The sequence below is a fragment of the Protomyctophum bolini genome (genome assembly GCF_963924005.1).
Source record: "Protomyctophum bolini genome assembly, chromosome: 7".
Classification (NCBI taxonomy): Eukaryota; Metazoa; Chordata; class Actinopteri; order Myctophiformes; family Myctophidae; genus Protomyctophum; species Protomyctophum bolini.
In genome coordinates this window covers 40,553,745-40,566,662 of record NC_137868.1, presented here as the reverse complement: position 1 = coordinate 40,566,662, position 12,918 = coordinate 40,553,745, and the positions used below count along the sequence as shown (strand labels likewise).

Genomic DNA, 12,918 nt, shown 5'->3' with positions numbered 1-12,918 from the left:
CCACTGGCGCCTCCTCATGTACCTGTAGTCTAACTGCTTATGACAAACCTACATAGAGGGAGCTCCACTGATCTCATTCCTCAAAATCAGCACAAACATGGGGATGAATTCATTCTACTGTTAATGTGGAATGCCCTACCAACAGCCAGCCATAAAGAGTATGACTTCTGCAGCCTCCTTCAAAATGACCATAAAAGAGCACTACAGTTCACAACTGGGCTCTATAGCTTGCCAAAATAAATGACCCCCCCCACTGTTATTCTGTAATTACTTTTGCTGCTTCTAGTATTGATGATTTCTTGTATTGTATGTCTTTATATGTCACAGTCTAGACAGCAATGTGCCCTTTTGAAAAAAAGAAAAAGAAAGCTTCTAATATATTATTTATGCCCCAAAATCTATAAATCTCACACTATTAAGGCAACCGGCCAGTTCCACGCGCTGCACAGTTCCTCACTTGAGCACCTGCCCCTCTAGTGCACGCCACTGAATGTACCTCTGTACTTTTTGCAAACTGTTCATAAAGTATTCAATCAATCAAAAACGGGCCAGTGGGAGGCAAAACTGGATCCGTAAGTTTGGTGAAATACAGTTTAGTCAATGAGAGCTGACTGGAACAGCTTGTGAACAAACACTATTTCTGAAAGATTGATTGCGTTCTTTGTCAATTAATTGGTTCCTGCATGGCTCTCATTCCACCGAATCTCCCGGCTGCAGTTTGCCTCTCAGTGCGATGAATCTCCCGGCTGGAATGGCTGGATAGCGAAAATGACGTAGGTGACTGTACCTTGGTTCTGGCATCTTATTATCGCCGATTCATAGGGTTCGATCACAAGGCCCTTACACTGGCTGACGCATAAAGGATGGCTTTTCCTTTGGGACAAGGCGTGTTCATCAGTTGTGGGAGAGACTCACCGGAACCTCAATCCTGGCATAACTCCTCGAATGACTGTTCATCATGGAAACAGATGCCCGTGATGAGGGCCTGGGCGCAGTGCTGTCTCAGGAGGGGGAGAGTGGATAAATATTGGTCACGTATCACAGCTGTGCCCTGAACCATGCTGAGAGATGTGTGTGACTCAAGAAATTGAACTACTGTTGGCAGCGATGTGGGCTATGCAGTCTCGCAGTAGCCAGAAGATTAGATTTATAGCTATCATTTGAGTACAACTATTGAAAAGTGGTTTAAGGACCACCGCCTAAGAAAAAAAAGAATTAAAAAAAAACCAGACCAACGACAGACTCTTCTTGGACCAACCACAGCTTTCCATTACAGATCAAAAGGCTCCCCCTCGGCCGTCGTGGGAGGTTGTTCCTTTGCTCAAGGACACTTTCAGATCAGACCAAGAACATTTTCATTCCCAAATAGCTGCTCTACTGCCTGTCTACCTCTATACCTCCAGCCACTGCCACCCAGTTATTGTATTATTTAGTTGTTGTTCGTAAGGGGAATGCATTAGTGGCATTCATGTGTCGTTAACTTGTTTATGATTTATAGTCATTGGACTGTGTTGATGTAATCCTTTTATTTTATGTGTGCATTTGGGGGCAACCATGATGACTGATGGTGCAGCTACAGAGAGCAGGAGCACCCCCTCCCGTCTGTGGTAATGAGGTTGAATGAGTTGGAGTTGTTTTGTGTGCCTTTCCACCACAAATGAAAGAGTGTCTCTATGAGAGAACTTGTCAGCGTCCATCTGTCATTCTAGTACTGTATATGTGGCCAATTAGAGTTCAGTCTGCTTTCTGGGCTACAGTGTGTAATCTTGCTCTTTTATATGAGAGCCTGGGGACTCGAGATGGCACAGTTAAGTATTGACTAACCAGAGTCTGCAATGCTACTAATCACATGCTTCAAATCGGTAGACAACAAAATAATTTGCCTGGTGAAAAATGCTATTAGCTTTTTCCCGCTGAACACTGTTGATGCAATAGACTTCATCGGATCAGACGAACAGTGAATGAGTGAACGTAAACAGCCTAAAAATAGTATTTCAGTTCCTTGATGGTTGGCTCTGGGCGCCTTGAAATGCAAGGAGACTAAGCAAGTACGTAAGTAAGTTCCTTGATCTACAGGCAACAAGAAATATTGCACTGATGAGGTTCAAAATTCAAGACAGTTAATGTTACATAATATATATATATAATTATTTATTTATAGTCATTTCTGCCTTTATCGGATAGGAGAGTGAAGTGTTTTATTGTGTTCTGTTGTGTTATGTACTGTATTATGTGGACCCCAGGAAGAGTAGCTGCTAATGGGGATCCAAATTCATAAAGAATAAAGTACTGTATGACAGGAAACAGGGAGAGAGAGATCAGCGAGCGACACAATGACACGCAAGTATCCTGATGATACCTGCAGGTCATGTAGACCGAAACACTGTAGCCTACTAAACTACTGCTGTAGGTGTAGATGTAGACAGTGTGTGTGCAGGACGTCCATCCCTCCATTTTTGAGGGGCCCTCCTATGCCCAGCTTTTCCGGGTTTGAAGACAAAAGTGAGGTCCAGAATGAGATGATGTATGATGTCATGATAAGATGTGTGATTATTTTTATTTAATTTTAATCAAACTAAACTAAACTAAACAAAACAAGACAAGACAATATACATACTATACACACAAGGGGAGATATCTGCCTCTCTTCTCTATTGATGATCATAATACATAAGTGCCTCAAACAGGTGCATCTGCTTCTACAGGTTAAACGGATTTAACTGAATTTAAACAAAGTCAGGTCTTATGGTATAGTAATTAGTAATCCATCTAAACCAGTTATCTGTGAAGACTTCAACCTGACCTCTAAAGCTGAATGTAATTATCTCCATAATAAATATACTATATGTAGATTAAATCAATCCATTCATTTATAGTTGGTGTAACATTTGTAATGTTGTTAAGGCTTTTTTGGATGCCACCAGCAATACCCTCAGTAAATACTGATCCTGCTTTGCAAATTGAAGTCCTTCCAGATCCGCAAGATACATGGTTTTAAAATCAAAAGGAATATCAACACCAAAAACTGCTTCCAGGACACTGTGGACCACAGAAGGGCAACTCCAGAAAACATGAAAATGGTTCGCCAATGTTTCCCCACAGAGTCTCCAACAGTCCGACTGATATGTGTAATGTCTTTTCTGGGCTGGAGTGCAAAAGAAACGACTCACATTTTTCCAGCTGAATTCACTCCATGTGGGAGAACTACTCATTTCCATTCTTCAGTTGATATAGTAAGGTTGCCCTGATCTGTTTCCCACCTTGCTTTAATATTCAGAGTATTATCTCCTTTCATGTTTTGAAGAACTACATATACATTTGAAACTATCTTTTGATAAGTAGAGTCTGCATACGCATTTTGGAAAGTCTTAATGATCTCTACTCCTGTTGCATCTTCTCTTCTTAATTAGCTCTCTATTTATAAAGTCTCTGATTTGTAGGTACCTAAAACGGTCCTGATTCTGTAAATTAAATTTGTCTTTCAGGTCCTGGAAGCTCACGCACCTGTCCCAGTAAGTGTGCAAAAGGACCCTTCTCTACAAAGTATGTGTTTGACAAGCAGTCGGCTGTCCACGCAGGTCTTCGTGTGTGTGGCCATGCAGTCATGGGTGTACAGGGAGTAGAACAGGGACTGGGGGCCCTGGGGGCTCCTGTGTTCAGGGTCGGAGGGGGGGGGGGGGGGACGTGTTGGAGCCCATCATCACCAAATGATGTTGCTCTGACAAAAAGTCCAGGATCTAGCTGTACAGGCTGGTATTGAGTCCTTGGTTTCTGAACTTGGTGGTGTCAAGTATGATTGAGTAAGAACATGCATGGTGTTGAATGCTGAGCTGTAATCTATAAACAGCATTCTGAGAAGAGGGCAGTGACGTGTGTAATGATATGTCTATGGTGTCATCTGTTTTGCTGGTAAGTGAATTGGTGGGGACCTGGATGGGTGGAAACCTGCTATTGATGAGCTCTTTAGACATGCTTCTCAAAGCATCTGCTTGCTATGGGGGGTGAGGGCTATATATACATGTATTGTATGGGAGGGATGCCAATCATTTAAACCATGCAATTACCTTGCTTGTTTTGGCATTGGAATTATTGCAGCTCATTTGAAACAGGAGAAAGGGAAATCTCCCTTCAGAGAAGGATTGGCTGTATACATGTCAGTGAAAACTCCTGATGGCTGCAACGCGCATTCTCTAAACACCTAGCCTGGATTCCCATCTGGCCCTGCTGCTTTGCGTGTGTTAACCTGTTGAGACTCTGTGCACCTCTGATTCAGCACCAGTGTGGTGACTGGTAGGTGAAATCCTCTGCACATACCCAGTTGTTAACTGTTTTTTTTTCTTTCCCAGGGCTCTGAGGGCTGCAACCAAATCCCTCACCCCGTATAGCGCATGCGCAAAACAACAGTTGCCAATTTGTGGATAGGATTTGTAGTTTACAAGATTATCTGTGGACAGACAGATAACACACAGGCCCCTTTTCCACCGGTCTTTTTGGTTCTTAGTCCATGAGCCAGAGCTCCAAAATTGAAACGTTAATTATGAATTGAGTGCAAAACCATACCTATATTAGATTGTTATCACCATTAAACTTCCCCAATTGAGTACTTACACGAAAACAATGATTTATTGTATTACAAATTTTACATTTTTAAATATGCAAATGAGGCATTATGTATAGGACAATATGCAAAATAATAAAATAAAAATAAAAGCTACTACTGTGGAAGGGTTATCATGTATTAATTTACATGTATTGATCTTATAAACAATTTAATATAGGGTATAGTTTGCCCACCAATTTTGGAGCTCTAAAAACCAAAAAGAACTGAACCGGTTCCCATTGGGAACCAACCGGTGGAAAAGGGGTCACAGAGAGACACAAACAGAGGCAAAAAGATGCTCTCCTCCCCATGTTCGGGTCTGCCAGAGATACTAACTGGAGAGCAGCAGTGTTAACTTAAAAGTGTGTGGGTGCTCCTGCGAGGTTAACTTAAATGCGTGTGCGTGCTCCTGCATGCCTTTCCCAGCGGTTATGTAGGTCTACTGGAGAACAAGCTTTGTGTCTATTTGAAGCTATGGGATAATACTCCATAAAGAAAATATGGGCTGCAATTTTTTTATTCGGGTCACATAGGCATGGCTTTTGTGCGCCCGCTGACCTTCTTCAAAGTCTTAAATTCAAGATCAGTATCAGAAATATAATTTCTGATACTGCAGCACGCTGGGCGAAGCGCAGTGCTAAGGGAAGGAAGGGTTTGAATAGGCCTATTAGGGGATATGGAGATGTAATTACATTGGCAGTAAAACACTTGGGTATAGCGATAAGACCTGAGCATGATAATAGTTTTTGCTAGAAGGAAAATAGGCCAAATGGATTGAAATCCCACGCACTGGAGCCATTTCTCTTCCACCAAGTGTGCCAACAGAAAGCTGCGTAGAGGCCTTTTATATGAATGCAGACATATCTTGAATGTAACAGAACTTACCCAAACAAGCAAGTGATGAAGCCCTTGTTGCAGTTGAACTGGACAGCGTGGGGTGGTTGCGGAGGGGAGGAGGAGGAAGCTGGAATGTGGAAGTCCACATTCTTATATTCACTGCTGATAAACACACACACGCACACGCACACGCACACGCACACGCACGCGCACACACACACACACACACACACACACACACACACACACATACACAAACATGCATACTGTATACATTATTTATATTATATTCACTCTACATTTATATAGTTGATATGTTCACTCAATCAGAGGTCCAGTGCAGATAGCTTTTGGGAGGGGGGGGGGGCAGTTGTATTGTATTTTTGTATTTTATTTTCTTACCTGCTCTTCTCCTCCTGTGTTTCATCATTGGCACTGCTGTTGGTGCCATCTGACTCTTCCTGCTGGGATCAATAAAGGTTTGTTTATCTCATCTTTATCTCATCTTTGAGTTCTAGGCTCAAAATCTGTAATGAGAAACAGACAGCAGGGGGCGAAAGAATCATCCCTTTAAACGTAGCCTAGTCCCCAGTCCCCCCCACCACACACGTACACCAACACCTCACATTCACATAATGTATCGGACCGTAAATTTCTCTTATCACTCTGTTACAGGTGCTGTTCTCCATTGAAGAATATTTATCTAAACGACTTTGAAACCACTGAAATAAATTATAGGCAGAGAGTCGAGACACCGATTTAGGACTTTAGGACACAGATTTATGCTCGTGCGACCGTGGCTTACTTGGAATCTACATACTATATAGTAATATATATTATACCGCCCTATAAAACAATAATTTGGATTTACGGCTGTCATCATAAACAACAAACTGACGGTTAGTGTCTATCATATACATTCAGGAAAAAGTTTTCTTTCTTTCATTATTTGTTTCATTATTCTGTATTTGTTTATTTCTCTCATAATAAATAAACAATAAACAATTACAGCAACAAGACTTTTACCAGCCCAGTTGATGATTCCCAATCTCTCTTTCATTCATGACCCATAATGGACCCTACCCTGATTGCTAATTGAGAAGAATCAGAGGAGAATGACGTGACGACGCTGATCTGTTTGTTTGATGACATCACTCTAGTCGCTCAGCCAGCTGGTCCGTCGAGCGCTCGCCTGGAGTCAGTGTGAAACTATAGTTGGTGGAGGAGCAACTACCACCGCACCACCGACCACAGCAGCTGACTGACTGTACAGAGAACATTTCCACCTGTGTACTGCGCGTTGCTACAGCGAATTTGCAGAAGGATTGAAATCGAAACGGGACTTCGTTTAAAAGAAGCACAGTTTAAAAAAAAAGGGACACTCGAGAAGGAGCTTCTCCTCGGACCTCTGTGGTTTGCTCCCGTCAGTCAGCGCAATAAGTTTTTACTCGAGGATAGAAGGTTTTATTTTTTTTAATAGACAGGAATTACTTTTTAAAGGTGTTTTTGGCACACTTCGACCACTCGGAGACTACCTGCCCGTGGGTTTCGTAAAGAGCAGCTGTAGTCACCACCATGGCGAGACATGACGCTCCAAATTGGCATGACTGCACAAAAATGATCCTCCTGCTGCTCAGCTTGGTTACGTTGGCGTTTGTTCACGGTAAGCAACTGTTATGATTATTTTTTTCTTTCAAGTTTACTGCAATACGGCTATATTCTCATTTCTCTTGATTTGTTCAACCGGGAAAACATGTCCCACCTGTCAGGTTTGGAGAGAAAACAAATGTCCAGGTGACTTGTCCTGAGTTTTGACCCTTTTTAAAAGGTGTAAATGGCTTATATATTATTTTAACGTCATTAAGATTTGTTTTTAAACATATAGGCTACGAGGAAGTGGGTGTCTGTTATACGGAATAGTGTATTGACGAATGGTTTCGGTCATAAATATTTTGTGCGGAGTTTCGGTGACTCAACGCCATGTTGAATGTTTGTTTCTAAGGTGTGGCTCCCGTAGGTGGTGTTCTCCTCCAGGTGCCACAGGGGCTGATATGTATCTCTGTCTATATTTCTAATGGCGTAGCTTACTGACTGGCCGGGTCACTTGGTGTCCTACATGGCATACATATTGATATTCCATGAAACCTTTATATCCACGCTTCTCGATATTCCTTCAAGTCCAGACGCCCCCCCCCCTCTCTATGCGCACACATCAGCCTCTATTAGTTCCACTCCAGCTGAAATAAATGGGGTTACGCATGGTTCTTAATGTACACTGTCAGCAGCAGCACACAAAAACCTTCCATTATTGTCACACATAAAACGATTGTCACTGCTGGCAATAGACACTCTACTTTCAATAATACAACTTCATCTGGCTCTAGTCTACCACGTCATTTTCCCATGGCTACCTCTGAATATGTTTGAACCACTTGGAGATTTACTTGTAAAGCTGAAACCCATTTACTTGAAGCTGGCTGATACCTTTGATACCATGGTAACCTGTTATATGGCTTTGAATTATTGACGTGTTTTCCACCGCCTTCATGGGCTGAGGTGTAGCTACAGTTTGCCAGTAACGCCTGTATGATGTATCCCATCCCTGTAGTGTAGACTCAGACTGGTTGAATATTATGGTGAAACAGGCTAAACATTGCATTCCTGAACCCCTGTTAAATCATTAACATATGAATGCAAACTAGTTCAACATTCTTTCTGCGTTCTAACTGGGCTTATTTGTTTTTGTTTGGAAATTAGGGCATGTTATCTATGGGCTGGCTTCCTGGCATAGCAACAGTGGGTACAATGGTAGCTGTTGTGAGTTAATAACATCCCATAAACACTTTCTGTCTTTTGACTTATTCATGCGGTGGACTTTTATCCTCAAATCCATTTTACAGAATACCAAGTGCACATGGGGGCAGGGGGGACAAAACAAAGACTATTGCATATTTATGAACTATAAAAAAAACAGTTCAAGTGAACACTATATATATTTCTTGTTGTTTTATGTCATTTTTCAAAGAGAACCTCTGCCCTCTTTTTCGATAATGGTAAAACTGTTTGAATTCACTGGGCAAACCTTTGTCTGATACTTAGCATTTTTAGCTCATTTTTCAAATATTGCTCCCAGCTATGAGATGTAGGCTACTGTTGCTAAACACTCAAACCTTTTAGTCTAAGAGCAGAGAAACAATTGTATTCTCCACATAATTTTCGTTTTCATATTGGCTCGGCTTTACTGTATAAACTTCAATATTGAGTTTTAATATGTTTTTAATTAACACAGGCTTCTGTAGCACAGCCAGAAATGGAAGCTTTGAAGGTAGTAGGCTAGTTTTAAGCTCTGAAATTACACTGTAATATCCCCTAACAATTAAGGCTGTCAGGCCCAGGCCCCCATATGTGGGTCAGAAAAGCTTGACTCGTTGCCATGGGGATATTTTTTATTGAAACAGCAATGGGGGTGGAAGGGGGGGTTGGGGTATGTGGGCCGTGTTGTCTTTATGGCTGAGTAAGCTGCCTATAAGCAGCGGGTGAGTGGCTGGCTGGTGGGCGAACAGGGTCATGGCCAGGGGAAGGGATATGCTTCATCTTTCCAGACAGAAACCGCAGAAATCCCCCAATGCCTGGAATCTGGATGTTCCCTTTTTTTTACCTTGATGATGCAGTGAGGACATGTCCACTAAACGAAAGCTACTTGAGATGCTTTCGACAGCTCCTCTCGCTCGCGAGGAAACAGGTGGCCTTTCAGGAAACTGGTGCAGCAAGAGGGGAATCTCGTTGAGTCACAGGGTTACAGTGTGGAGCTCTGAACGGGAAGCAACTGACTCAGACAGACGATGACCCGTCTCGACCCGTCGCCCCCCCCCCTCCCTCCCCTCACAAACCCCCAGCCACCCGTCTGCCCACCGTCACTAGAAGCATCTCTTGCTCTCTTTCCCGCCATGCCCCACCCCCCCCTTCCCCCAGCCCTGGTACATACAGGGGCCTTGTTCTGAAAGCTTTTATTTTCTGCCATCTTTCATGCTCTCCCCCTGTCTGTCCACTGCTTTTGTTTGAGTGACGTTAGCCATTGGTTGATTCAAAAGCTGTCTCACTCCTCCTCCTCCTCCTCCTGACATACTCAAGCCCCCCCCCCCTTGCAGCTTCCCCTACTACAGACTCAAGGCCGTGCTGTTTATGACTGATTAGGGAAGGAGGTGCTACAGGACAGACAGAAGTGACGGGGGAAAGAAATCAAAGCTGTTGTTTTTTTTGGTCAGCTGAGAGCTTAGGGAGCCCAGGACACAATGGTGTGATGATTCATTCAACGTGTTTTCCGTGCACCAGTGCTGCAAACATAATGCCATAATATAGAAGATATTCTAGTATAGTATACAGTATAGAAAACACACACACAATTAGAAACCTGCCGTGTGTGTGTGTATTGTGTAATTTGTGTGTGTGTGTGTGTGTGTATATATATATATATACTGTAGCCAGACACAGAATTAACCACTTTCAGTATGGCATCTCTATTTTGGGAATGTTGGATTGTATGGAGAAAAACGGAACATAAAGGGAGATACTAGCGTGTTTTTATCCTAAATTACATCCTATTTTTATTATTTTTTATTATTACAATTTACAATACCCCCAGTGGGAATAAAGAACAAATTTATCTGGCTTAAAAGTGAGTGGAATCGCTCTTCTACACTACCCCCCCCTCCCCTAATACTTGTTGGAAACAATCTAATTTCTCCAGGTCTGTGTCCAATCATTACCCAGCAGGAGGAACTCTCGTTCGCACGGTCTATTAAAAAAAGAGAGGCGGGTAATTGATGGATTATGGGAAGAGAGTCATCGGTTTCTGCCCCTAATAAAAGTAAAAAGAGGCAAATAAGTAATTCTTTAGTATCTCATTAGTCCCACAGCTGAAGTAGCTGGGAGGAAGCTTCTTGGGTTTTGTGTAGTAATGGCTGTCTAGGCTAGTTCCTATCATTATGGAAATGACCTGTCCTAGCCCAGTAAATGTCAGAGGGATTGTGAAAAGGTCAGAGGTGTGTGTGTGTGTGCCTCTCTCTTTTGCTTTCTCTCCACTTTTTATCTAGATGCCTCATTAGCCTTAAGGGAATACATCATTGGCCTGTAAGGGAATACATCACACCCAAATAACTTTTTATAGCTTCGCAAAGCTGCCAAGAGACCCTGCAACTAGTCGCCACATTCTCATTACTTTCTCACTTTCTCCCTATTGGCTAATGGCTCGTACACACTGCATGATATTTGCTCCGATTATGCTGTCGGGGAGCATTTTTGGCCTCTCACCGACAACTCTCGATCTGACGCAAGATCGGGCTTTGATCGCAGAGTTTTTGCTCGCTGTGTGTGAAAGGAGCGCCGATAAAAGCGCTCACCGACGCCTTCCAGAGCGTTTCTGAATATCTAGCAGGTTTCATATTTTGACTCTGTCGCTGACTGGACATCATACAGTATGAACTGGTTTGTGACTGCGCCCCGAGAAGGCCTGTATTACAGCCAATGAGAGCACAGGACAGCTGTGCTCACAGCACTGCTGTCTGTCCGTCGACTGTATCGATAGATGATCGGATGATAACATAACCTTTATTCCGGTGTGTAGGACCCCCAGAAGTTACCCCCGTAGAATAGTGAAGCTGCTATCACCTGGTGGTCAAATTTGGTATTGCAAGGCTTCCGCATTTAACATGCTACTGCACGTTCTTCTATCGTCTGAAACCCTAGATGGACATGGATGCACTTTTTTTCCCTTCATATGGTAGCCAAGCTATAAATGTCTTGTTTTCTATCAATTACTCAACCTGTGAATGGCTATGGCTTGAATACAATACCCCCTTTTTTTGGTTTATCACGTTCTTTTACAGTGAATGAAGAATCCAAACATTAAGAGATTAGAATTTTAAAACAATTGACATTACCTGACAGCACGACATTATCAAAACCTTCAGTGTAATCGAAATGTCCTGTATACATGTCAGTACTTAGAAAACAAGACTTTAACCACTTAAACTGACACCTATATTGACATGCCCAAAATAGGGATGACAGGGTTACTGTGGTTAACGTACACTGGAATGTGGCTGTGCACACACCCTGTGCATACATACACACATACTCTGTGCATACAGTACACACAAGCTGTACATATCCACTAACATATCTACTATCTCTAACACAAGCAACTTACTCCTGCCTGTTTTAAAGGACGGATCAATACCTCTCTAGTCTGTACTTTTAATCACCAGTAAGAATCGGTTTATTCTGACCTTAAGGTGTTCTTAAATATCAGGACTAATGAACAGGTGAAAGTGATACTATTAAGGAGTGTGTGTGTGTGTGTGTGTGTATGTATGTATGTATGCATGCGTGTGTTCTTGCACAGACACCTGTTGCTCCTACTTACACGGAATATCTGGCTAATTCAGTGACTTCAATTTCAATTATTAGACTTCTCATCCGAGCACATATTGATTAAGTCGTATTTCTTTCGTTGTTTCCTTCATTAGCCCATTCATGTCACCAAGAAAAAAAAAATCTGAAGCCCATGGAACCCTTCCTGATGCATGGATTGGAGATGTTGCAACATCCCGACCCCAAAGTGTATGCAGAGCAGCTTTAACGGCTGCATCGAAAACCATTTGTGCCACAGAGGGTTTTTAATTTTGAAAACTGTCTTATTGAAATCTATCCGTCGTATTGATGAAGTCACAGCAGGCACGGCTGCGTTTCAGCAACAGCTACCCTGCGTTTTTGCATGCGGGAAAGAATATTGATGGACAAGGTCCAGCGTAATTATCTTGCTCTGTGGGTTTCTCATTACCACTGGCCAGCGACACAAAGGACTCAGGGAGGGGTGTTGTTGTTCTGGCAAATATTATTACATGGGACAGATAGACGTGTAGCGGCAGAGAGGTCGATGAGCACCCGTCTCCGTTTTAGAGCTATATTGGACAGAGGAGATGATTGAATATGCATGCACACGAGCACGTGCACACACACACACACACACACACACACACACTGAGCTAGTGATAAATGAGGGTGGCAAACCCGTGGCTGCTATGAAAGTCACTTAAGTCAGATGCCATTCCGATAATGAAGGAAGAGTCATCACATCACAGGATGAAACCGTGTGTTGTCTCGGTGTTTTGGAGCGTGTGCCGGGGTGGTCCGTGTGGCTGTATGTATGTATGCTTTCTGTTTCTGAAGAAGTGTTGCTGCGCCGTCTCTCATCCCACCCCACTATCTCCCACAGACGATCTGACATTTGTTTGTATCTCTCGGACTCATTTCTCTCTCTTGCCATTTTTCAAAGAGCACTAGTGTTCTCCCCACACTCGTGATGGTATCTTCTTCTATGCCTTAGCCAATACTGATGGCTCCCTTTTTCTTCTCTATACTGGTGTCGACATTTGTCATCCCTAGTCCCTCCGTCCCCTACCAAGCCACACGCGTACGTG

General features: G+C 42.8%; 1 protein-coding gene across 2 annotated transcripts in view; it reads left to right on the top strand.

The window, feature by feature from the left end:
• The first annotated feature begins 6,656 nt into the window (after nt 1-6,656).
• The window catches only part of LOC308319024 (poliovirus receptor homolog), a 134,471-nt gene continuing 128,209 nt past the window's right edge, over nt 6,657-12,918 (top strand). For both annotated transcript variants that reach the window (XM_080768823.1, XM_080768822.1), the window contains exon 1: nt 6,657-7,100. In XM_080768823.1, the coding sequence (XP_080624949.1) occupies nt 7,013-7,100 (88 nt within the window). In that variant the 5' untranslated portion in view covers nt 6,657-7,012. The remainder of the gene's footprint in view (nt 7,101-12,918) is intronic.